The 24,909-nt window shown below is 37.8% G+C and overlaps 1 protein-coding gene across 3 annotated transcripts; it reads right to left on the reverse strand.

Moving 5' to 3' along the window:
- Positions 1–2,059: 2,059 nt before the first annotated feature.
- On the reverse strand, positions 2,060–14,527 carry LOC133516665 (pancreas transcription factor 1 subunit alpha). 3 transcript variants are annotated; one of them, XM_061849699.1, is made up of 6 exons: positions 13,422–14,527; positions 11,892–12,064; positions 11,405–11,510; positions 8,245–8,365; positions 6,881–6,971; positions 2,060–6,227 (listed from the first exon to the last, which is right to left on the reverse strand). In XM_061849699.1, exons 1-6 carry the CDS (start codon positions 13,472–13,474, stop codon positions 6,109–6,111), a joined length of 663 nt encoding a protein of 220 aa, XP_061705683.1. In that variant the 5' UTR covers positions 13,475–14,527; the 3' UTR covers positions 2,060–6,108. The 3 variants fall into 3 exon arrangements, with proteins under 3 accessions (XP_061705683.1, XP_061705678.1, XP_061705672.1); XM_061849694.1 differs by having other exon boundaries at positions 8,245–8,362; positions 11,390–11,510; XM_061849688.1 differs by having other exon boundaries at positions 11,390–11,510.
- Between the last annotated feature and the right edge of the window lie 10,382 nt (positions 14,528–24,909).

Below are 24,909 nucleotides of genomic sequence, written 5' to 3' on the forward strand. Positions count from 1 at the left end.
TTAAAAAATTGAATCCCAAAAATAGTGTGCCTGCTAGTGTGGACGGTCTGCAGGAGCCTAAGCCCATAGCCGACATGTTTGCTGGCAGGTTCAATCCGCTACCCACAGCGCCCGAGCGGGTACACAGGTCTCGGAATCGGAAGGTTCAGTTCAGTTTACCCCACAGGATGTCAAAAAAGCAGTTTCACAGATCACAGATGACAAAGGGTAAATCGCCTGGGCACGATGTGCTTAGTTTGGAACACGTGCAGTATGCCGGTGATGTTATTTATGGCAAATTATGTGCGTTATACAGCATGTGCGTCAAATACTCCTATCTGCCTACTCAGATGATGGGAACCGTTGTAGTACCTGTGGTTAAAAACAAAACGGGTGACTTAGATTAGACTAAATTCTATAAGAGCCAAATTTTTGTACCTTCATATTCAATTATAATATGAGCCTATTTATTTGTGGTTTCCAAGTTTTACCCATTTTATATTTTGCTTGCTATTACAATTTCGCAGGCGTTATCATTTTTCAAGTTATCGATCTCATTTTTAATAAAAAACGCTAAGGTACAATTACTTTTATTACGCCAGGAATTAGTACCTTTAATGTTTTATCTGTTAAGTTTAAATAACTCAGAAAATGATGTCTTATTTATAGTAACGTCTGAAAACCACTGAAAGACGGGCTCAGCACCATGCTATCAGTGGTCTTCAGACGTTACTCTCGATTTGTGACCGGTATGCAACGGCCCATGGCCTAAAGTATAACGTTCAGAAAACAGAGATGATGGTATTTAGGGCAGGCAGAGGTCCGGACACGATACCGAAGTTGGTTCTAAATGGCTCGTCAGTGCGTGTTGTAAATAGGTTTAAATACCTTGGGCACATTTTGTGTAGTGATTTAAAAGATGACCATGATATGGAAAGGGAAAGACGAGCCCTATCGATTAGGTGTAACATGCTCGCGCGCAAATTTGCAAGGTGTACAGAGAGTGTCAAAGTGACTCTATTTCGAGCATTTTGTCAGTGTTTGTATACCTGCCAGCTCTGGGTGAACTTTAGTAGGAAAGCATTTTCAACTTTGCGAGTTCAATACAATGACGCTTTTCGCATCCTACTGAGGTTACCCAGGTGCTGCAGCGCGTTGGGCATGTGATCCGTTCATCAGAATGAGAACAAAAAGTAGACACGTGATATAATATAAATATATATATAATGCAATTATATTGCAATAATAATGTAAATAAATTGAGACTAGTCATACCTATCGACTGAAGCAACTAGTAGTATAAGTTTTAATTTTATTGTATTTTAGTTCTTATTTTTACCTCATTCTATTATTATGGACATTTGTCTGAATTAAAGTGATTTATTTTATTTAAATACTAAGTTACAATTCCACTTAGGTATCGCCTATAAACATTAGCACGAAAAACAGACAGAAGTGTTCCGTTATTTCTTTTTGAGGAATGGAATCCTAAAAACTCCGTCCGAGGGGCGGGGCCGCGGCACTTAATCGATATCAACCAGATATCGCTTCGCACTTGTTTCTTTTACCGCAATAAACAGGGATGCAATAGTAAAAACTTATTGCAATAGTTTATGTTGTCTACCTTGACACATTCAGTGCCAGCGCGCAGCGCGTGCTACGACCATCGAGGGTAACCTGTGAAAACCCGTATGTAGCGAAAAGCAACTGCGAACTGAGCGCCCGCCTGGTGGGTTGCTAGCAGTGAATGCGTTAAGGATTGTGGATTTGTGAGTTACGAAACTTACAAGCAACCTATGTGTTATTGTTACCTGATGACATCGTCTGCGTATATACCATTTCAATTGCAAATTCCCGCTAACTACAGTTTAACCTTTTGTATTGTATATATATATTTATTTTTATTTTATTTTTTTATTTTTTTTTTTTTTATTTATTATTTATTTATTTATTTGTAAGGCTAGAACGTGGGCTCGCATTCGCCAACAAAACTATACCTACTCATTGACTATGATACTATGTAGTAACCTACTGCTAGTTATCAGATTTTTTATTTGCCTGCTGAAATAAAACAACAATATAAATTAAAGGAATTTATTTTTTAATAATCATAAAGTATTAATATTTACATTACATATCAACTGTCCGTGTTTACATTCACTAATATTTATAATAAATTAATATTGCACTGTTTACATGTAGGTTTGTCCACTGAATATAATTATTACATCGATTTACCTTCTAAAAGTTTTAATTCGGTACATTTAACGATTTGATTATTGGACCATTTTGATCCGGTCATAATTACAATATAAATGTAATGCCATGAGGGTATGCATATAATATACGAGTAAGTAATGTAAATACAAAGATAAACTTGACCTAGAATTCAAATTCGTGGAATGTACCTAAATTAAATACCAACATACATACCTACATAATATAACACCCATCCTTAACGGTCAAGATGTTAGAAGACCTGGCATTTAACACAGGGGTATCATCGTCGCTCCTCTTATTAGGGCCTTATCACACTTGCGATTTGTGAGCCAGTTGAAAGCGAAGCGAGCGCAGCGAGTTTGCCACGAGTTCGCCGCGAGTGCGCAACGATATCGCCGCGAGCACGCAACGATTTCGCTTCCATTCCAGCATGTCAGTACGCAGAGCAAATTTACAATAACAATATACATAATGGATATATACAGAGGATTACTATTACTAGCTTATATCTAAAATAGGCCCTTGAGGCATTATACCAAGGATTTTGGCGGCATTTCCTCATTGTATCGCAATACTGATTTGTTGTGCGAGGAAGCCGCCGGCTCTTCGGTCACCAGTTACGTCAACCAGACGTTTCGTGATTTCTCCAAAAAACTTGTGCGCGCTGGGACCCCATGGATTTAGTTTCAACGCCAAATGGTACAAAATGGTGCTCTTATATTTGTTACGTTTTGTTTACATTAGTCCGTTGGAGGTGGGATGTTGCCAGTGTGTCTACGCAGGTAGCATTATATTTTTTCGACAAATTCTGTTAGTCGTCTTTCTCCTAATATGTTTTAAATATTCGTTTTTTTATACGTCGTTTTTTGTATCTTTAGTCACATACGTTTTCGTCACTCTCATTTTTTACCCTTATTTAGAATTCTTCTAGTTCATTTTCTACTTGTTCCTTTCATTATACTATATATGAACATGGTATTAAATAGGTATTGTAAATGCTATTTGCAATAGGTTCATGATAATATAAGAGTGATGTGAAAGAAACGGTAGTCACAGATAGCGAATGAGACGAAACATTAACGTGACGAACACAGAATGCAACCAAAAAGAGACGAGAATTACGAATGTGACCAGCACCGAACGTGTTAAACATTGTTTGGCGAATAAATATATGGGTTGAAAAAAAAAAAACAAATGAGACAAGCGACGAATGTGACTTGAGATACCGTGACGATAAATGAATAAGACTTATTAAGAGAGAGGCTAGTTACAGAATAAGTAGTCCTAGAAATAGTAATAGGAGGATACTGATGGATACCGAACAAGAAGAGTAAAGAACGAGTCATGATCACATAAGAAATAAACTAAAAACGAATGAGACGAACGATGATGATACCGGCCATCATGAATACGTTCTGTTACATCTACTTAATTACTTGCTAGTATCCTTATTTCTATAATATACACCGTGTTTTTATTGAATTGCGTTAACTCCGGGGTTTCGGTAAGTACGTTTAAGGAAACTAAATGGCATAGTTAATTTTCAAAAAAAAATTTTTTTTTGTTTTGTTTTACTATTTTTATAAAAAGTAACTAAATGTTGCATATAGCGTTGTTGTAACACGGGCATTACATTTAACTCGACCAAACAATTGAAAACTGTGATATATCAATGTCATTTCTAACATCGATCGTCCGAGATAGTACGTACGTTTAGTAGCAAATGTATGAACTCGCACTAAACACTAATCAATAAGTAAACAGGCCCTAAGGCAAGTGTACACGCTCGTAAGGGCCTTATGATATAAAAAATTATGATTGATTATCTCCGAAATGGAGTTAGTTAGAATATCGGTATCTTTGAGAAAGTTATTTAATTTAAGCTCAGGAATGCACCCTCGAAATTAACGCAAATAAAAAAAACACGGTGTATATCAGCGACTACCCTGAGCCATGCAGAGCTACCTAAACTGCGCGGGAGTTGCGCGACCCCCTGGATTACCTACATATATACATATATATGTAATATGGATAGTACATTATGATACAAGTGTGCTAAGTTGGTCATTACACACGAGGCGATATTGTGCGCGCGAGCTTTAAGCGAGCGCGCAATAAGAAAGCCGATGTGGGTAATGACCAATACACACGCGTTTTATACGACGTTTTTCAACACACTTGCGAGGAAAAAACTTATAAATTACATTTTTTTGTCGAAATAGTAAAAGTACAATTTTCAAAATGGTGGCTTACAGTTTTAACATCGAATAATTGCACTAAAGCGTGCTGGGCTTGTAGGCACTTATTCGCCAGTTAATTGAAGCTACCAACACGTTTTCCAAATAAGACTGGGCGTTTTTGCTGATTTTCTATTACTGGCAGCATCAATTTTTGAAAATGACAATGCTTGAAAATTACATTTTCGTCAATGTATGTATAAACTAAAAACATGCAAACTATTTCAATTTTATGACAAATACGGAAAATGGCTGGCGCGTTATTTTTTTTTATTTTATAATATAATGTTATAATTTATAGCACTCGTGCTTTTTCATTATATTATAAGCTCATAATATACTGAATAAGCACGCGTGTTTGAATTCTAGGATTATGAGCCAAAAATCGGAATAAAAACGTCGTTTTGAGCAAGTGTGTTGAAAATTGTAGTTTTTTTATAACTGAGTTCTAGCGACAACATCATCAGACGATGTTGCCGACGATATCGTACCTCGCAAACAACAAATACAAATTTCCTTCCAACTTTCCCGTTAATAATGATAATAGTCTGTAGTAAAGGCGAATTCAAAAAAAGTTATGGCCTTCGGAAGAAACTTAATTTAAAGGATGTGTGGAGGATGTTGTAGTTTTTGTATATATTATGTAATATATATTATAGAATATATATGTATTTTGTTGCAGTTATTGTAGGTCATATACCATTGAATGTATATTTTTGGTTATCAGTAAACTAAATAAGGCGTTAGAGTGCGTGTGAAGATATATTTGAGCACCTCGGACGCTCCAATCTATCTGATGGCGACTGTACCTACATCTTAATTCTAAAATTATATCTACCTACTCTACAAATGTACAAAAATGCGTGTATTTATAATGGTTATAAACAATGATTAAGGGATATATTTTTATACCTTTGGTAACATGTATATAAAATACTTTTTGTTGTAACATTTTCTTGTTCGTAAATGCATCCTGTAAATAAGTATATTTAACTTCACTGATTACATTTACGCGCATGGTAGGTACGTAGTTAAAATCAAAACACCATATTAATAATATTGCTTAGTTACAGAAAGCAGATCAGCGTGTTAACTATTGCCTAACATTACAATATTAATTATTATTTTGTAAATTATAAATATGCATAGTAGTTTAGGTACTTATACCATGTTTTACATGATTCTTTTCCAACGGCATTAGCTGTGTACCATAAACCCATTAACATAGCATACCAATGTACAGTAAAATCTTTAAGACCATTTCTAAAATCAAAGACTTCATACGTTTTGTCTACTGTGTACATTACGCTTTTATATACCTACATAGTGTACGCGACTTTGAAATTTTAAGTAAGTAAGGGTAATTTATGCGTGATTGCACTAGTGACTAGAAGTGACTTAATCTAAAGACGGGTTTCTCATTATTCTTTTGTATAGGGAACATTTTGCAAATATACTGCCTCTAAACAGTGTAAGTAATTGATATGAAGCTTCATTTCTCATTTTGCTTATTATGTAAACACATTTGGCTGATTTGTGCACTACAGGATCTTAGTTTCCACGCCCGATCATTTTGTGAATAGCACGGTTGCACTACATTACACCTCACAGCAATTTTTATTGTTCCCACAATGAAAGTATGTTATCCAAGATACATCAGTGGAAAGCTTTATTAGTTATGTGAATACTGCAGGTTGTCCGAGCCCAGAGCCAGCGACGTCAGTACGCTGCGGCGCTGCGGATTGACACCCAGGTTCTCCCAGTTGATCCACGACAGCCGGGCCGTCAGGTCTGAACATATTTTTTATATTAGGTATGTATGATATATAATTTAATATTTACCAGTCTCTTTTCGGTGAAGGAAATATCGTGAGGTAACCGGACTAATCTCAATACTCGGTAAGTCTTTCGTAAAAACGTGCCTACTCATATTCTTGGGATTAGTTGGCACTGTTGTCAGGTGGCAAAAAGCCGGTATAAACGCCAGGTGATAATATTATATAATATTACATTATATAAGCGCTGGTGGCCTAGCGGTAAGAGCGTGCGACTTGTAATCCGGAGGTCGTGGGTTCAAACCCCGGCTCGTACCAATGAGTTTTTCGGAACTTATGTACGAAATATAATTTGATATTTACCAGTAGCTTTTTGGTGAAGGAAAAAATCGTGAGGAAACTGGACTAATCCCAATAAGGCCTAGTTTACCCTCTGGGTTGGAAGGTCAGATGGCAGTAGCTTTCATAAAAACTAATGCCCACGCCAATTCTCGGGATTAGTTGCCAAGCGGACCCCAGGCTCTCATGAGCAGTGGCAAAATGCCGGGACAACGCGAGGAAGAAAAAAAAACATTATATTATGTTACATTTATACTCGTAAAATCTGCATAAAATATTAGCCTAGCATATTTAAACTTTCAAGAAAGTCCTTGAGAAATTAAAACTTACCACTTGTATTCCAATGCGCTCTGTCTGCTTTGATTTCTCCTCTCAAACATTTCTCCACGTATGTTAATGGGTCATAATCCGCGTCCAAGACCTATAATAAAACATCAGAATTACACAATACCTACACAGGCTAATATCGAGCGCTCGATTTCGTCACTCGAAAATCTGTGGAAAACGGCGAATTGATATTATTGAAACACGAGCAATAGAGATTGGGAATCTAGTGGTATTGACCACTCTTTTTCAATTCTATTAGTAGATTTTAAATGCCAAGTAGTGGAGATATATTGAAGGAAGCCGTACGAAATCGAGCGCTCGAAATTCTAAAACAACCCCCAGATGTGAGCTATGAGTTTTATTTCTTAGGTGTTAAGGGAGAAGCTAGACGAGCGTTTTTTTGAGTTTCGAGTCGCGTAATTTCGGTTTCCCAATTTCTGCTGCATTCGGTTTGATACAAAACGCCTGTTTGGTTCACACGACGACGCAACATGAGTTATCAGCTGGCATACCAATTTCTGCAGCTGAATTACGCAACTCACAAAATTACACTCGTCTGGTTTCACCATTACACGCTCGATTTGATACAATTCATAGCATAGGTATTTGTAACTTGCATGGCCATGCCCATCATGCCCATGCCAAGTTTCATGACATTCCAAGGAGTAGTTTTAAAATGAGAGCGTAACTCCGATTGTATTGCGGTGGATAATTCGTGTGACTCTTAACCCATTAGCACTAATCACGACATGTCGTTTTGCCTCTACGAAGAATTTCCGCTACATACCGGGAAACCCACGTTATCGGCTACGATGTAGCGCTACGACCGAAGTTAAAATGTGTTAACACATGCTTCGTTAGTTATAAAAGACTATAAAGACCATTTTTTGTACAGTCACGGACTTTAATTGTTGAGCCACTTAGGGTTTACTTTAGAAGATTTCATAACGTTAGTATTGACAACCAAATTAGCTTGTACCGAAGATGGGTCAACAATTAAAATCTGTGTCCGTACTCACGTCTCATAATCTTTTGACTAAAGTCAAGATCCATACCAATATTTTACCACCATTCTTCGACTATCCTTATGCTAAGAATTGCAGTGTAGCGCTACGAGCGTCGCTCAAAAGCAGATGTATTACTTCTATGTATAGTGTGGAGGTACTTGGAAAGTTGCAATATCATTACATTGAAGAGAAATGGCCGAATATTGAATAAAAACGGGTTACCTACTAAACTACACACTGTCATTGAAACCATCAGGATCGTTTGAAATCCATAGTCCGGAGCGTCTCAATTGAGTAGTACGTAGAGGTAATAGCATAGATCGATTACCAGCCGTATAGAACGTTGTTTGTAAGACTGACCTCCCTGAGTAGAGCGATGTATGCGATGGCGAGGCGCAGTGTGTCGATTTTGCTAAGCCGCTTCTCGTAGGGGAACGTCGGCACGTGCACGCGCAGCTCGTCGAACGCCGAGTTTATACTGCTAAAGACACAACGTCACACGCACATTTTAGCAACATTCACATTTCAGACACTAACATGTCACAATTACGTTACTACTGCCGGAAAATTGAGATTTTATGAATGCGTGGGTCGATAAAACCGGCGGGTATAAAGGCCCTGTCAGCCTTATCTGAAATTCGTCCGTTTATCACTGTGGCTTTTAGGCCCATGTATTTCTTATAATTCCGGAGAAAGTTTGAATGGACCTCTTTATTCGCTGAATATTTGGCCGCGCCTTAATCGTGCTCGGTACAAATAAAACATAATAACTTTAAAATCAACGATAAAAATACAACATTAACTACATCGGCACAGAAATGCTAAAGCAGCTACATAACAAACAAAAATAAAAAGTGGTCGACTGCGCGAGCGTGGGCCTACAAACTGCCATAAGTGTGGTCTATAATTTTCCATGTTCGTATCTAAGTAAACGTAAGTCCTTATATTTTAATTGGTTTTTGTTACGAGTGATACAGCATTCTGCATGACTCGTTGTTGTCTGGCCCGACAGTCATATTATTAAAAAGTTTTACACTTAGGGTACGTACGTTTGAAGTTTGAATTTCTGGATCTGAATCCATTAAGATTTGACAAAATCCATTCCTCATGGAAATACCTAAACGTTCCTTAAAAACCGTATTGGCTTAACAAACTTAACGAAGAAGATAAAACGCCAACGTGAAACACGTGTTGTTGAAGAGTACCGTTCTTGTATTCGTCAGCAGTTCCACTTCATCAAATGGCACTTTTTTAATGCAGATGCTTGGTTAGTTAATGAAAATACAAAAGTCGCTATATATATATAAATATACACCGTGTTTTTATTGAATTCCGTTAACTCCGGGGTTTCGGTAAGTACGTTTAAGGAAACTAAATGACATAAGTAGTCAATTTTCAAAAAAAAAAAATTTTTTTTTTTGTTTTTTTTTTTACTATTTTTATTTTTATAAAAAGTAACTAAATGTTGCATATAGCGTTGTTGTAACACGGGCATTACATTTAACTCAACCAAACAATTGAAAACTGTGATATATCAATGTCATTTCTAACATCGATCGTCCGAGATAGTACTTACGTTTAGTAGCAAATGTATTAACCCTTACTAAACACTAATCAATATGTGAACGGGCCCTAAGGTAAGTGTACACACTCGTAAGAGCTTAATAAGATAAAAATAAAATATTGATTAGGTATCTCCGAAATGGAGTTAATTAGAATTCCGGTGTCTTTGAGAAAGTTACTTAATTTAAGCTCAGGAATGCACCCTTGAAATTAACGCAAATAAAAAAAACACGGTATATATGCTTATAAGATTTGAGAAGTTCCTTCAGTTCCTCAAGGACCCCATTACTGTCAGAATTGGGGTTTAACAAAAATGGGACCAACTTGGAACTAAGTATACACCGTGTTTTTATTGAATTGCGTTAACTCCGGGGTTTCGGTAAGTACGTTTAAGGAAACTAAATGACATAAGTAGTCAATTTTCAAAAAAAAAAAATTTTTTTTGTTTTTTTTTTTACTATTTTTATTTTTATAAAAAGTAACTAAATGTTGCATATAGCGTTGTTGTAACACGGGCATTACATTTAACTTAACCAAACAATTGAAAACTGTGATATATCAATGTCATTTCTAACATCGATCGTCCGAGATAGTACGTACGTTTAGTAGCAAAAGTATGAACTCGCACTAAACACTAATCAATAAGTAAACAGGTCCTAAGGCAAGTGTACACGCTCGTAAGGGCCTTATAATATAAAAATTTATGATTGATTATCTCCGAAATTGAGTTAGTTAGAATATCGGTATCTTTGAGAAAGTTACTTAATTTAAGCTCAGGAATGCACCCTCGAAATTAACGCAAATCAAAAAAAACACGGGGTATACTTTCAAACAAAAAAAATAATCATTTTCCAAATCGGATCAGTAATTTCAGAGTTCTGATGGACTTAATATTACCTAAGTATACTTATACAAATAAATACGGTCGAATTGATAACCTTCTCCTCTATTCGGTCGGTTAAAAATCATAACTCTTGCGAAACCTATCTTTTTTCAATCCTTGTTTATAATAATAGAATAAGATAAAATAAACATACCCTATATAAGGTTAATTCAATCAGTTTTTGTTTCTACTAATCAAGGCTAGTTAAGACAATAGTGGACGACCGACTGCATATTAAACTAAAGATGTATTTCTTGATCATTAAAAAAAGTTATCAAAATAGAGGTAGGTAGGTATGATTATATTATTCCTGTAATTTTATGATATTGTTAATGTTATTGAAAAAAAATTAAATATTTGGTTGGTACACTTCGTAGATAAGATAAAGAGATATTATTCACATTTTCCTTCATAAATATTTTTTTATTTAAAAATGAGCTCTTTTACATGATACCCCACTTGACCTTTCCAAATTTCAAATCTATAGCTTACGTAGGTCTCGAGGTATTTTCAAATGTGACAGACGGACGGACAGAGACGCAGAATAAGGGTTCCTTTAGTGCCTTTTTGTTTTGGTACAGAACCCTATTTTACCCAAGCAATTTCAATAACACTTTTTATATATTACTACTTTTTATTTCTTGGTGTTTACATGACTTACACACCTACATAAAAGCACCATCACCATGGGTATTGAATAAGGCTTGGAATTATATAAAACTGATTAACATTTTTTAACTCTTTTTCACTTTAGTCACATCCGAAACGCCGGGAGGAGAATCTAGATTTACCTAATGAAGCCCGTGCGGTGTATTATTGTGGATTTAGTATTGTGTTAAGTGAATATCTATAGCATAACCAGGCATAGTTTGAATTAGTATATTAATGCGTGATTAGAGAGTAGGTACTGTCAGATTATTATTAAATTAAATAAATTTGGATATTTATTAGTCAGTTCTACATCAGAGAACTATAAAACCTTCCATGTTCCTTTAGTTAAAGAACCTGATACTAATATATTATAAAGCTTGAAAATAAAATGTGCAAATTAAAGGGTACCCATTGGGGCCGGACCTCAGCATCCGTCGGCGCTCGCGGACGTTGGCCGCAGCGCGCTGCACGCGGTACGGGGAGCCGCCGCACTGGTACTCGGGCTCTGTCGACGCCTCCAGTAGGACTTCTGCCAGACAACACTCTTATTTACCTGTTGTAATGTTTAAATGTACACGCTGGTGCAACGTACGCAACAGACAAACAGCACTTCAGAATCAGAATTTGACAGGATAATAAAAGTTAAAGTTACGGTTTGTGCCTTCTAAATAATGCGCCCAGAAGCTTCATTTGCTAACGTATATTGGAACTGGTAGCTGCATTTCATGACTTCTCACTCTTTTCAAACCTTTTAACGTCTAAGAAATGTAAAAAAAAATAAATAGGTCATAGGTGCATTAAGAGATTAAGACCCCTAATGTTGAAGAAAAAGGCGTTCATCATCTCATTGGGGTTTTCTTTCTAGATAAGCATCTATCGTCAAGCACAGAGAGACGGCGAGAGGACTCACCTGAGTGCAGCTGTCTGGTGTGCTGGTGCACGTAGGCGGCCAGCGGGAGCTGCAGGCGGCTCCGCGCTGCGGCGTACACGCACGACGGCAGCTCGGCGTTCAGCGGAGCCTCGTCGTCAGAGCCGTCCGCGTATGAGAACTTCATGCCTGTGTACTCCACCCGCCGACTGTCGCTGAACAAAGTTTAACGTAAGTCAAAACAGACTCAATCCGCCTTAAAGACCTACTTATTAACATCATCGACAAAACAGCGGTTGCTTTTAGTTTCAGTAGTCTATAGCAGATGGGCTCTGTTTCCTACAGTTGAAAAAAAAAAACTAGAAAAATATGCTCATGTACGGAATTTCCAACATACGGATATGGCTGCAACGACCTTAACACTAATTCAGCTTTTCACCTCTAATGAAATTGAGAACCGATACCTACCCTAGTTCACACTCGTACTAATTAAACTGAAAAAATTGTTGTAATTAGTACCATAGTGCACAGACAATGTCCACAACCAAATTTGTTGTAATTAGTACTAAAGTGCACTGACAGTCTACAACCAAATTTGTTGTAATTAGTACCAGAGTGCACAGACAAAGTCTTTAACCATATTTGTTGTAATTAGTACCATAGTGCACAGACAAAGTCTACACTGAAAAAAAAAATAGCCGAACTGGTTTTGTAACTTTACTAAATAACTAAACTACGGTTATAAGAAAATAAACTTTGCATAAATTTACAAAACTTATTTTGTAGTGTATAATAAATACCTGAACACTGATAGCCAAACACGGTTTTGTAACATATAACACATAGTTCGCAAGTCCCAATTTTTGTGTAAACAGTAACCAAAATGTTCGTTACAGTTATGCAAACATTTCTTTCAGTGTACAACCAAATTTCCGCGTAATTAGTACGAGTGTGAACTAGGATATATATATTAGAGCTCAAGTCAAAGGAGTCGGTAGGTGCCTTACATCCCATTACAAAGAATAATATGCTTGACTTAGTCATATGAACGTTAATTATTATTTCAGCTGAAATTAGTGAAAGTATGTGACCAAATATGCCCTAATTAAACTAAACATGAACATTTTAAAATTTCCTATGTCACTACCCGATTTTCACTAATTTCTCAAGCCAAATATTTTGTTTAATTATTAAAATATAAGTCTATAGAATCTTAATTAGGTATAAAATACGAGCAGGCGTTCATGGACCAAGCTAAAGAGAAGATTAATGTGGTGTCGTATCGGGAAATCAAAACAATAAATAACAGATCTTCTCTGGGATGAATGGCGGTTATTCCCCCGACAAGAGCTGATGATGATGAAATTGATGAATTATAAAATAGTAGGTAGGTACTTAATAGAATAAAGTTGTTGTTAAATTATTGAAAGTGTTGATAGGCAACAAAATGTTTTTAAGGCAATAATTTCTGCACAAACTTTTTGTAGAAATGCTCATTAATATTATTCACTATAGCATTAACCACTCATATATAAAATTACAAGTAAGAAAAAATTTACATAAGTTATTTACCTTAAGGGCGGCGAAGTTGATGAATCTGCAATCTGCGTCCTGGCTCCTGACATACCTACTTTAACACAAAATGACAATGCCACTGATAACGTACGAACACACCAATGTTTCCGCGGCCAGCGTTAAACGGTATGAGATTTTGCGAATCGACTCAATTAATTTTATAGTACCAGGGGTGACCATCATATTTATCCGACAAACAAGGGGTAGCGAATCTGCTAAAAGCATCTGAGTCCTTACTCCCGTGTGCAAAGTTTTATTTTTGGTTGAGATTAGAGGGGCGGCGCGCCGCCACCCCCAAGTGGGTGTCTCTGTCGAGGACAGGATGGGCGGGGTCTTTACCCACTATGAAACAGAGGGTTGTAGCTGATATTCCATTTAAATTCTTAGTCTTGTATTCCTGAAGTTATCAGAATTAGGGTAAAATTTACTTTAAATTAATTTTAAATTTCATGAATTCCAACTTTTAGTGCTAGTGGCCGAAGGTCATGTATATATGTATAACGAATTCAATATAACTGTTGTAAACAAAACTATGACTCACTGCACCTAAAGATATACGTAGAAAAACAAACGTTTTAGGTATCGCATTCTGTTACTGGAATTTAAGGATAATAGAGCCTAATTTCTGGTGGTGAGGTTGTGACTTATTTATCTCAAACGACTGTGTAATAAAATTGTAATTATGACATTTTTGTTTTTGACACTTTTGTGCTTAGTTATTAGCTATGATGATAGTGTCCAAAGATAAGTTTACATAAGTGTTACTTGAAGTTCCTCCGGCAAATGCATAGATCTACCTACCCTTGATTGGTATACAGCCTAGCTAGCCTATTCTCAGATTACGCTGCGGTGCAGATAAGGCTAGAACAACTATGTATTGACTAAATACGTAATAATAATAAGTGTTAAGTAATCGTTATTATTTCATAGAAGTTTGACGTTTAAAATAACACGTTCCCCGCCTGGGCTATCAAAAGCGCTGCCAACTTAGCTTGGTCTGACTCTACCTACTTAAATATGGATAAATACATTAATACAGTAACTTAATTTGCATCAAATCCGGTGGTTCTGATTTTTTGCAGACTTGTTTATGATGTTGGCCCAGTGGATAATCCAAGTTTGTAACCTCGAGCGCCGAACGCAACTTTGTCAAATATCGAAAATACCGCGAAAATTTCGAAATAAACTTTGAAAGGCTTTATCTCGGAAATTATTAGGTCCACTGATACAATACTCGTATTGTAGCACATTTAGTCTACTTTAAAAACGCGCCGAGGACGTAATATCAAAACCTAGTCTTTTATGGTTAAAATAAAAATAAAAAATCGCGGTTTCTATCGTTTCTTGACTAAGTTGCGTTTGGCGCTCGAGGTCACAAACTGAAATTATTAATTGAGCCAACATCATAAACGAGTCTAAAAAAATCAGAACTACCGGATTTGGCGCAAACGAACCCCATTACAAAAGGTGACAAAGTTACTAGATTATAAGATTACATACTTAGATACATAGAGATAACAAAACACAAAAGAAAAATAACTCAATAACAAATATTCGTGATGAAACAGATGAACTCCTGCATGGTAATTGTCGATAAATTAACGTATTTACTCTTTGATAAATTATTTCTTAATATACATAAAGATAAATACACCTGGTGCAAGTTCATGCCGCGTGTGAAACATTTTCCGAGGCGTTTTCGGAGAAAAAGTCAAATGGAAATTTTGCTAAATTTGGTTACTTTCTTTTTCATGGGCGAATAGTGTGTGGGAGGGGTCCGTCGGATCGATGCCTAGCGTGCCCTCCCATTGGAGGGCGCAGGCGTGCTCCTGACAGTTCCCATAAACCACACTCCAGGAGCCTTCCACTTCAATGATGCAGATGTTTCTGTTAGGATAATGTACGCGACGGCAACAGATTACTGGGTGCTTAGCCAACGTGCCAATCGTTAACGCTCCGTAGTCATCTCTCTCTATCACTCTTCGAGCATATTAGTGCGACAGTAACAGTTGCGTTTCGTTCGCTACGGAGCGTTAACGATTGGCACATTAGCTGCGCACTCGGATCTGGAATGTGTTTGCACAAGCCGGTCTCTCTATAATGCATCTTGTTCAATCATTTAAACTGCTTTTAATAGCGAGTTATGCTAGCAAGCTAAGTAAATCCCTCCATGTACTGTCTTTAACTACCCGGAATTTTATACTGAAGCCTAATTACTGATTAATACTTAAATCGTCCAAAATCAAACAGTTTACGGAAGCACCAGAGTTGTGGTTCGGTATATTGTATGTCACATATTTTCAGTAGGTAAAAGTGAGTCTTCTTGACTTATACTATCAAACGTCAACTTTTGACAATCAGAGTTACCGCAAAATGTATGGAGCTATACAGCGCGATATCGTTCTTCTGTCATTTTTTTAGTTTATTCTATATTACATACATAATTAGATAAAAATATTGGATGTCAATAAATAACATAATAAGCCACATTCTTCATCAAAACACAATGTAATCCGCACAAGCATCGTCACAAACTTATTCTACATTAATACTAAAACAAAACAACCCATAAATTCCGCAGCAAGGCGCGTCCTGTCAAATCCGAAGCACGAAATGGTCTTAGATTTTTCGCATCTTACTCAATCAATGTATCTTTCATTTTTGTGTATTTTCTGTAAAAAAACATCCCAATGCGAAATGGACCTGCGTATCTAGGGTTCCGTACGGCTACGTTTTACTAGTTACTAGTTAGTGAAACTATTATTAAGTAGGTACTTATAGTCGTTAGATTTGTAGCTGGCCCTCAACGGCTTATCCATTGTCCATTGTTAACTAAAACGGCGCGTGCCACTACACCTGCAAAAAATTTATGGTATTAATTTTAACTTGATATTTTCACGCGTTCTTGAGAACTAAAGGATCTTGACAGACTAGCACGAAAGTGATTCTAAAGTACGATTCCCACCGAGCGGCTGGAGTCAAGCCGCGCCGAAGCAGGTGGGGGGGGGGGGGATTGTTTTTCACATTTTCCTTCATAAATAATTTTTTTTTTTCACAATGAAAAAAAAATGTTTTAGAATGTACAATTTGAGCTCTTTCAAATGATACCCCTCTTGACCTAGTCACTAGATTTTGAAATTTTGCCGCCTCTTCATATTATGCATTTTCCATAGTTAATAAAAATAAAATAACAAAATAATACTTTCAATGTGTCCGGATTTAGTGATTTTCATAACTATTCCAAATTTCAAATCAATAGCTTAAGTGGTTCTCGAGATATTTAGCGATGTGACAGACGGACGGACAGAGTCGCACCATAAGGGTTCCTTTTGTACCATTTTGGTACGGAACCCTAAAAACGGGCACCTACAAAAAAACCTGCTTTTCATTTCGTGTTCTATGAAAGTAGGAAAATAAATTCCTAATAAATAGAAGACGGGTACGCTCAATGCTGCTGGCGCGTACAGGGAAACTACACACTAAATAAAGCTAGGTGTAGTTAAAAAAGGCTAGGCGCCAATTCAAAGACTTCTTCGTAAGAAAAAACATTTTTAAGACATGATTTTCTGAGTTATTTGAAGTTAACAGATTAAACATTAAAGGTACTAATTCCCGGCGTAATAACAATAATTGTACCTTAGCGTTTTTTTCTTAAAAATGAGATCGATAACTTGAAAAATTATAACACCTGCAAAATTGTAATAACAAGCAAAATATAAAATAAGTAAAACTTGGAAACCACAAATAAAATGGCTCATATTATAACTGAATATGAAGGTACAAAATAGGTACAATAATTTGGCTTTTATAGAATTTATCAATAACCACGGGAATATAGCGTAATAAAGTACACCCGCCATTCTGACTGTCAGGATGGCGGGTGTACTGTTTTTAGGGTTCCGTAGTCAACTAGGAACCCTTATAGTTTCGCCATGTCCGTCTGTCTGTCTGTCTCTCTGATTCTGAGGCATTGCTCCGTGGTCGTTAGTGCTAGAAAGCTGAAATTTGGCATGGATATATAAATCAATAAAGCCGACAAAGTCGTACGATAAAATCTAAAAAAATATTTTTTTTAGGGTACCTCCCCTTTACGTAAAGTGGGGGTGAATTTTTTTTCTTTCAACATTACAGTGTGGGGTATCGTTGGAAAGGTCTTTCATAACTAAATTAAAATACTAACTAAAATCAAAAACATTTTTTTATAAAATGAATATGTTCGGAGATAATCGCTCCGAAAGAAAAAAAAATGTGTCCCCCCCCCTCTAACTTTTGAACCATAGGTCCAAAAAATATGAAAAAAAATCGTGGAAGTAGAGCTTAAGAAAGACATTATATGAAAACTATAGCGGACATGATCTGTTTAGCTGTTTTTGAGTTATTACAAAAAGTTTACCCTTCATAGTAAAAAGACGTACATCCACAGTTTATCCCTTAGTTAACAATCTACTATAATTTAAGCTCCATTTTAGCTTATTGTGACGGAAAAGTAACTACGGAACCCTACTCTGAGCATGGCCCGACATGCTTTTGGCCGTTTTATTTGATGATAACTTTATGTACCGTGAGCCGCGTGAGGTACAATTTTTTTTAACGGAGGTACTAAATAGTACAAATTAGGTACAAAAATATGGTATGCTTTTCATTTATTTTTATTTAGGTACACTCGCCATTCTGACTTTCACGAAAATCGCCCGTATACAATACAATATAATACAATAGAAGACGGGTTCACTAAAAAATTCCGAGAAACAAGATACATACCTATTTTTGGGTCCCATAGCATTAAAAAAATATATTTTAACACGCTTTTATTAGGTCGACCAGCGGTATCGTGGTCAATGTTTTATCACTTGTCATGTCATGCGTCTATTTCGCACTTACATACTTGATGGAGCGTGACAGGCATGATGACAGATGATAAAAAATCGACCATCTTAGCCCTACTGTATGTAACTAACTATGTAATGGAATCAAAGGTAACTAATTTAACCATTTTCCAAGGATCGTAGCGTCATGAAATTTGGCAGCTGAATGTAGTTTTGATGACAATACAATAATATGGTACTGTTGAACTGATCTGATGATGGAGCCGGAAGATATGAACTGGAACTTCATGATGGAATTGTATCATAGCTATGTTTGAATTTTATAGAAAAGTCATGTAATGAACTTTGACCACGTTTAGGTTTCAAGGTCTGGTGATGAAGCCGGAAGATAGGCACTGGCATTCCATGATGGAATATCGTATCATAGTCGTGTTTGCACTTGTGAGAAAAGTCACGTAATGGACTTTGAACACGATCAGGTTTCAAGGTTATAACAAACTAATTTTTGGTTTTTACGTGCATTTATAAAAGCGTGTTTTCTAGTACTTTTTAAATTATTAATTTATTCTCAGATAAGTAGGGACGATGTCTTTTTTTCGGCCGATCCCGCCCATAGTGCGGAGTGCATTTTCGATGTGCCAGTGCCTATACACTATGTATGGAGAGCCGGTCACGTCCGCGAGGAGCCGATTGCGGTCGTACCGTACAAATGTAATATGCGCGCCAACTCCGCCCGGACGGTGGGAATCGTACTCAGGTATTCTTGAACCGTAAAAATCATGAAAAAAACGTTCCATAGAAAGACATAACGTCATCTGAGAAAAAAAGCTAATTTGTGTTTGCATGATAGTCGAGACATTGAGTAGTTTAGTCAAAATGTGACCTCCGATGGCAAAGTTCGTTGTAACTTGTACGTACGTATTTATGTAACTATAATTTTTTCATGCGATAAATGGTGGATCAAATCAGGCCTAAACTCGCTGCACGTATTAATTATCAGGCAATTTCGGCGAGAGATGTAATTTGTAGTTAATTTTGGAAGCTGTGCCTGAGTCAGGCTAGTAATTGATTTGTCGCGGGTGCGCGCGAGGCACGCGCCGGCACGCGCGACCACGCCCCGCACGAATATGTTTGATAGTTTTCGCGTGAGATCTCTTGTCGGCTGAGTTGTGTGATACAAGCCGAGTGCCTTGTTGAACGCATGTGTGCACAACTGTGTTCAAGAGTGACGCGACCCTTTTAATTGCTTTGTCGAATGCCAACCACAGAGCGCGGGCAGTCCTTTTGATTTTATCAAACCTGGGGCTACATACTTGAACTTGATGCATCTTTAGAGATTAGAAGACATTTCCTTTTGTTTTTTGTCTTACTCGTATTATTTATTCTTATTTTATTTGATACACTAGCAGCTCTTGGAACTGGTGCGTGTGTACCGCAGCACTGGAGTTTATCTTGCATTTTTTAAAGTTCTAAAATGTTTATCTAATATCTACGGTGCACTAACAACAGTTTCTGGTAGAAAGTTCCACACATTTACTACACGATTTGATAACAAGTTTTTTAGAGTGTCCTCTCAACCTTACATTCTGGCTTGATATGTATAGGTCTTTTATATTTGGAACATTGGAGTGTCCAGACAAGATTTTGTATGTCTCAATTGGCTACGTGCGAAGTGCATGGTGGGGGTAAGTAAAGCGATCCCAGCGCATAAGGTGGTAAAATAAGAAGTAACTGCTGATAGCATCTTTAACATTTCGTACAAGTTATAGGGCTCGAAATGAAACTTTAATTTACGATTACTCCTGAAATATTAATTTAAATTGTATGGTATAAGGAACCATTGTAATCTGTATGAAATGCTTAATATAAATAACTTGATAATTATTAAACTGTACCCGTATAAATAGCTATGCATATGCCACATATTATGTGATCTTTTTCTAGAAGTTAATAATGGGTATAATAATAATAATAACGAGAACTGGCGCAAACCTGTGGTACTAAGTACTGCGGATCGCAAAGCGGCATGGGAGAGTAAGGTGCTACACGGGCGGTTCTACAAGGCCGTCACGGGACCTGACGTGGACATGCTCGCGTCGGTGAACTGGTTACGATTCGGGGACCTCTTCGGAGAAACCGAGGGTTTTGCCTGTGCAATTGCGGACGAAGTTATGATGACGAACAACTATCGGAAATATATCCTGAAGGACGGTACGGTCGACATTTGTCGGGCATGCCGCTGTCCCGGAGAGTCACTCAGGCATATCATTTCCGGTGGTTCTCATCTTGCTAAAGGCGAGTACTTGCACAGACATAATCTCGTAGCCAGAATTATTCACCAGCAACTTGCTCTTCTATACCGCCTTGTGGACCGCGAAGTACCGTACTACAAGTACTCACCTGCGCCAGTTCTCGAAAATGGTCGTGGCACGCTCTCCTAGGATCGAGCTATTATCACTGACAGGACTATTGTAGCCAATAAGCCTGACATCGTGATAATAGATCGATCGCAACGCCTGGCCGTAATCGTTGATATCACCATCCCCCATGATGACAATCTCGTGAAAGCCGAGGACAAGTCCAGCAAGTACCTAGACTTGGCTCACGAGATAACCGCCATGTGGGATGTCGATTCGACGATCATTGTCCCAATAGTCGTTGTCCGTAGAGTCTCGACCAACACCTTGAGAGACTCTCGCTAGGTGGTTGGATCAAGGGTCAGATGCAGAAGGCGGTCATCTTGGACACGGCGCGGATAGTCCGACAGTTCCTCTCTCTGCGGCCCTGACCACCGGCAGCTTGGGCCCTGCCCCGCTGCTGGTTAGGTTAGGTTTTTTTTTATAATGTGTTTATATCTTGTGTATTGTTTTTTAAGTGTTTTTATATTTTACTTTTATATACATATTGTAAAAATCCTAGCCTAAGAGAAAAAAGATAAATAAAGGAGATAATAATAATAAAATGTTTTATTGCACACTACAAAAATGGTACAAAGTACCTATGTAAAGGTATAAATATTTATTATTTTAATTTATTTAAACTTTATTGCACAATACATGAAGAGTACAAATGGCGGACTTAATGCCAGAAGGCATTCTCTACCAGTCAACCATGAGCCAAACCGAAAGATCATGAGGACGACCTTTAAGCTTGTCAAACAGATGCTTGCGCAACATGCGCTTGAAGGAGAATTTGTTCTGGGCTTGTCTCATAGAGAGAGGAAGATCATTCCACAGCCGGATTGCCTGAATGTTGAAGGAATTCGACATGAAACCTGTACGATGTCGAGGGAAAATAAGTTGAAGGCTACGGGAGGTTCGGAGATCAGTGCCGGGGCGCGGAGTAACAAATTTGAATTCGGAACGAAGGTAATCAGGGACTGAAGGATCAAATAAAATTGAAAACAAAGTGCAGAGAATACGCAAGGATCGACGTTCACGAATAGGGAGCCAGTTAAGTTTTTTGCGATAAGCGGAGATATGGTTGTATTTTCGGAGTCCAAAGATAAACCGGATACAATTGTTAAGTTACCGATCGAACTTGGTTAGGTAAGCTTGAGAGAGATTGCTGTAACACACATCTGCATAATCCAGGATGGGCAGACCGAGGGCTTGGACAAGAAGAGTCTTAGTGCAGGTCGGGAGAAAATGTTTAAACCGATAGAGTGCTCTTAGAGTATTGGTCACTCTACGACAAACGTCAGACACCTGAGGATCCCAGATCAGCCCACTATCGATTATCAACCCCAGGTTCTTCCCTTGCGGCACAAAAGTTATATCTACTTGCTCATACTGGATAGGGGCTATAGCTAAGTAGGTACGTCGTGTCCGTCAAAGATAGCAAGCGCGCACTACCAAGTATGATGGCCTGACATTTGGTGGGGTTGACTGCAATGCCATAACAACGTGACCAGGTAGATATGAAGTTAAGATCTGCGTTCAAATTAGCAATAGCTCGATCAAAATCGTCGGTACTTGCTTGAGTGTATAGCTGCAAGACGTCGGCATACAAATGGTAGGAGCATTTAATCTTAACGGTAATGAGATTAATAAAAATGGAGAAAAGCAGTGGGGAGAGAATGCCGCCCTGTGGAACCCCAGATTGGAGTTCACACCAGTCCGAAGAAGATCTGTCAGCCTGAACTAACTGATGACGGTCACGGAGATAGGAAGGATAGGAAGCAAACCATTCAGTCACAGATGATGAAATGTTCACATTCTTAAGAAAAGCCAATAGTAAATCGTGATCTACCGCATTAAACGCGTTAGAGAAGTCGATAAGAACCAACACTGTAAGCAGCGAAGAGCCCATACCGATCCTCACGTCTTCGACCACTTTGAGCAAGGCGGTAGAAGTGCCGTGGCCACGACGAAATCCGGACTGAAGTGGCCAAAGCAGATTAGAGAATATGTGGTGAGATAACTGTGGCTTCCAAGATTTTTTACAAAAAGGGTAGAACTGAAATGGGACGAAATTTTTTAAGTGAACTGGGATTGAAAATTTTAAGTATATGCCCAAAATCATCGTCCTACTTAATTCATCATGACCTACAGCGTTGAATTTAACAGACGTTATTACCTTGCGAGTTTCATCATTTGTGACCGGGGTGAAATAGAAAGTTTTATTAGAAATACAGGGCAAGGCATTGATATGTGAAATACTATGAACTTTAGTGGCGGGATCTAGTGAAGAAGGCTTGGCAAAGTGCACGTTTAAGTCATTTAATGAAAACGAATAAGTTGAAAAAGAAAAGTTATTAGAAAAATTGTTAGATTTGGCCACACCAATAGATTTTAAAAATTTCCATGTCTCGGCAGGGGATGACATGGCAATGTTGTCATGAATGTGTTTCCGTTTAGCTGCTCTTTCCATCTGGTTGCACTTGTTCCTAGCCATTTTAAATGTACACCAATTTTCTTCGCAACGATTGCGCTTAAATTTACGAAACGCCTGATCCCGCCGCGTCATCGCAATGTGGACGGCTCGGGTGACCCACGGCGCAGGTGGGCGTTTAAGTTAGACTGTTCGGACCGACGCGTGTCTATCAAAAAGATTTAAGACCGACAAGTTCAAAGACGCCACCGCCTCATCGGACGGACGACTACTCAGTCGCATGTGCGTCACGCTTTGAGGCCCCTATGTCAAGTCTAGCAAAACTACGCAGTTGAACAGACACACGATGCACCTTAGGGGGTCGAATACGGTAGCTCAGATAAATGAGGTCGTGGTGTGAAAAACCAGGGGCAGAGAGTTGGCCAACCATATTGACGCGTTCGGTGTAGGAAAAGATAGCAAGGTCCAACCAGGAGTCTGACGTGTCAGTGTTATGATGCGTAGGAAATAGAGGTAGTACTGAAAGGTCAGCAGATTCAACAATAGCATTTAGTTTGCGCGTCCTGAGGCTATTCTTCATGAGATCAGTATTAAAATCACCTAAAATTATCAGATGTGTGTAATCAGCGCTAAGTGAAAAAAGAATACATTCCAGATCTGTGAAATTATCAACACTAGGCGGACAATAGAAAACTCCTAGTGCAACTTTAGTACCTGAAATACTAACCTCCAGTATTAAGTACTCCACAGATCCAGAGAACAAAGACGGAGATGAACAAATAATTTTGAAAGAGATGTTACTGCGGAGGTAAATGGCAACACCACCGTCACCCTTACCTATGCGGCCGTTGCGCAGTAACACAAAACCGGGTAGACCGAAGGAAGTGGAATCAAGAAATCAAGAAAGAAATATGTAGGTAACAAAAGGCGGACTTATCGCTAAACAGCGATCTCTTCCAGACAACCTTCAGATAGTGAAATGACGAACGTAATCAAGTAAGTAAGTTATCCTTAAAAGATAGACATTCAACATCGACCATACATTGTATTGTTATAGCTCAAACGGATTAGACAGCGTTTTCGATTTAAGCTCCTGGCCAGCGTGATTTTTTCCGACAACATCGTTATATTTCAACCAATTTACACAAAACCTTAACAAGTTATATACCTAAACCTTCTTCAAGAATCACTCGTTTGATAGATGAAAGTCGTATGAAAATCCGTTCAGTAGTTTTTAGTTTTGAAGTAGTTTTATAAGATGTAGTGAATTGACGTTTTTCCCTAGATTTGCGGATGCTAGGTTGCATGAAAGTCGTGCACATAGCGAATAAGATCGCCTCGCTTCCTTCTGTCCTCCAATGTTCTAAAACCTACTAATTCCTGAAGCCGTTCTTCATATTGCTTGTCTTTTAATGAAGCAACCATTTTAGTTGCTCTTCGCTGTACTTTTTCCAACAATCAGATTTTTTTAAAGTAGATTCTAATACACAAATTATGTACGTATCTTCGGTGGTGGTCACCACCGGTTCACTGGATCGTTTTTGGGTAAAGATAAGGATGCCCCATCTGAACAGTTAGTAGCTACAGTGGCGGTCCAAAAGTACCTACAATACGACAGAGTACATGGGCATAAAATTAAATATTGAGTTTATTCTAAATGACTTTTACTAGGGGACCAATCGCGAAAAAGAATAAGGTTAACCCTTGACGCATACATAATGTATGAAACTACCTATGAAATTCACCATACAAAAGCTTTACAATTTAAATAAGCGGCTAGCCTTTAAACTCCAACTTCAACCAACCAACTCTTTAAATAATTATGC

This window comes from Cydia pomonella, chromosome 1 (genome assembly GCF_033807575.1).
Source record: "Cydia pomonella isolate Wapato2018A chromosome 1, ilCydPomo1, whole genome shotgun sequence".
NCBI lineage: Eukaryota > Metazoa > Arthropoda > Insecta > Lepidoptera > Tortricidae > Cydia > Cydia pomonella.

Excerpts from the sequence above, each read along its gene's own strand:
- LOC133516665 (XM_061849688.1), bottom strand. The coding sequence starts at position 13,474 with ATGTCAGGAGCCAGGACGCAGATTGCAGATTCATCAACTTCGCCGCCC. Across the intron at positions 11,511-11,891 it reads CACCAGACAGCTGCACTCAG|AAGTCCTACTGGAGGCGTCG; the intron begins GTGAGTCCTCTC and ends GTTGTCTGGCAG. Across the intron at positions 6,228-6,880 it reads AGCGCATTGGAATACAAGTG|ACCTGACGGCCCGGCTGTCG; the intron begins GTAAGTTTTAAT and ends AAATATGTTCAG.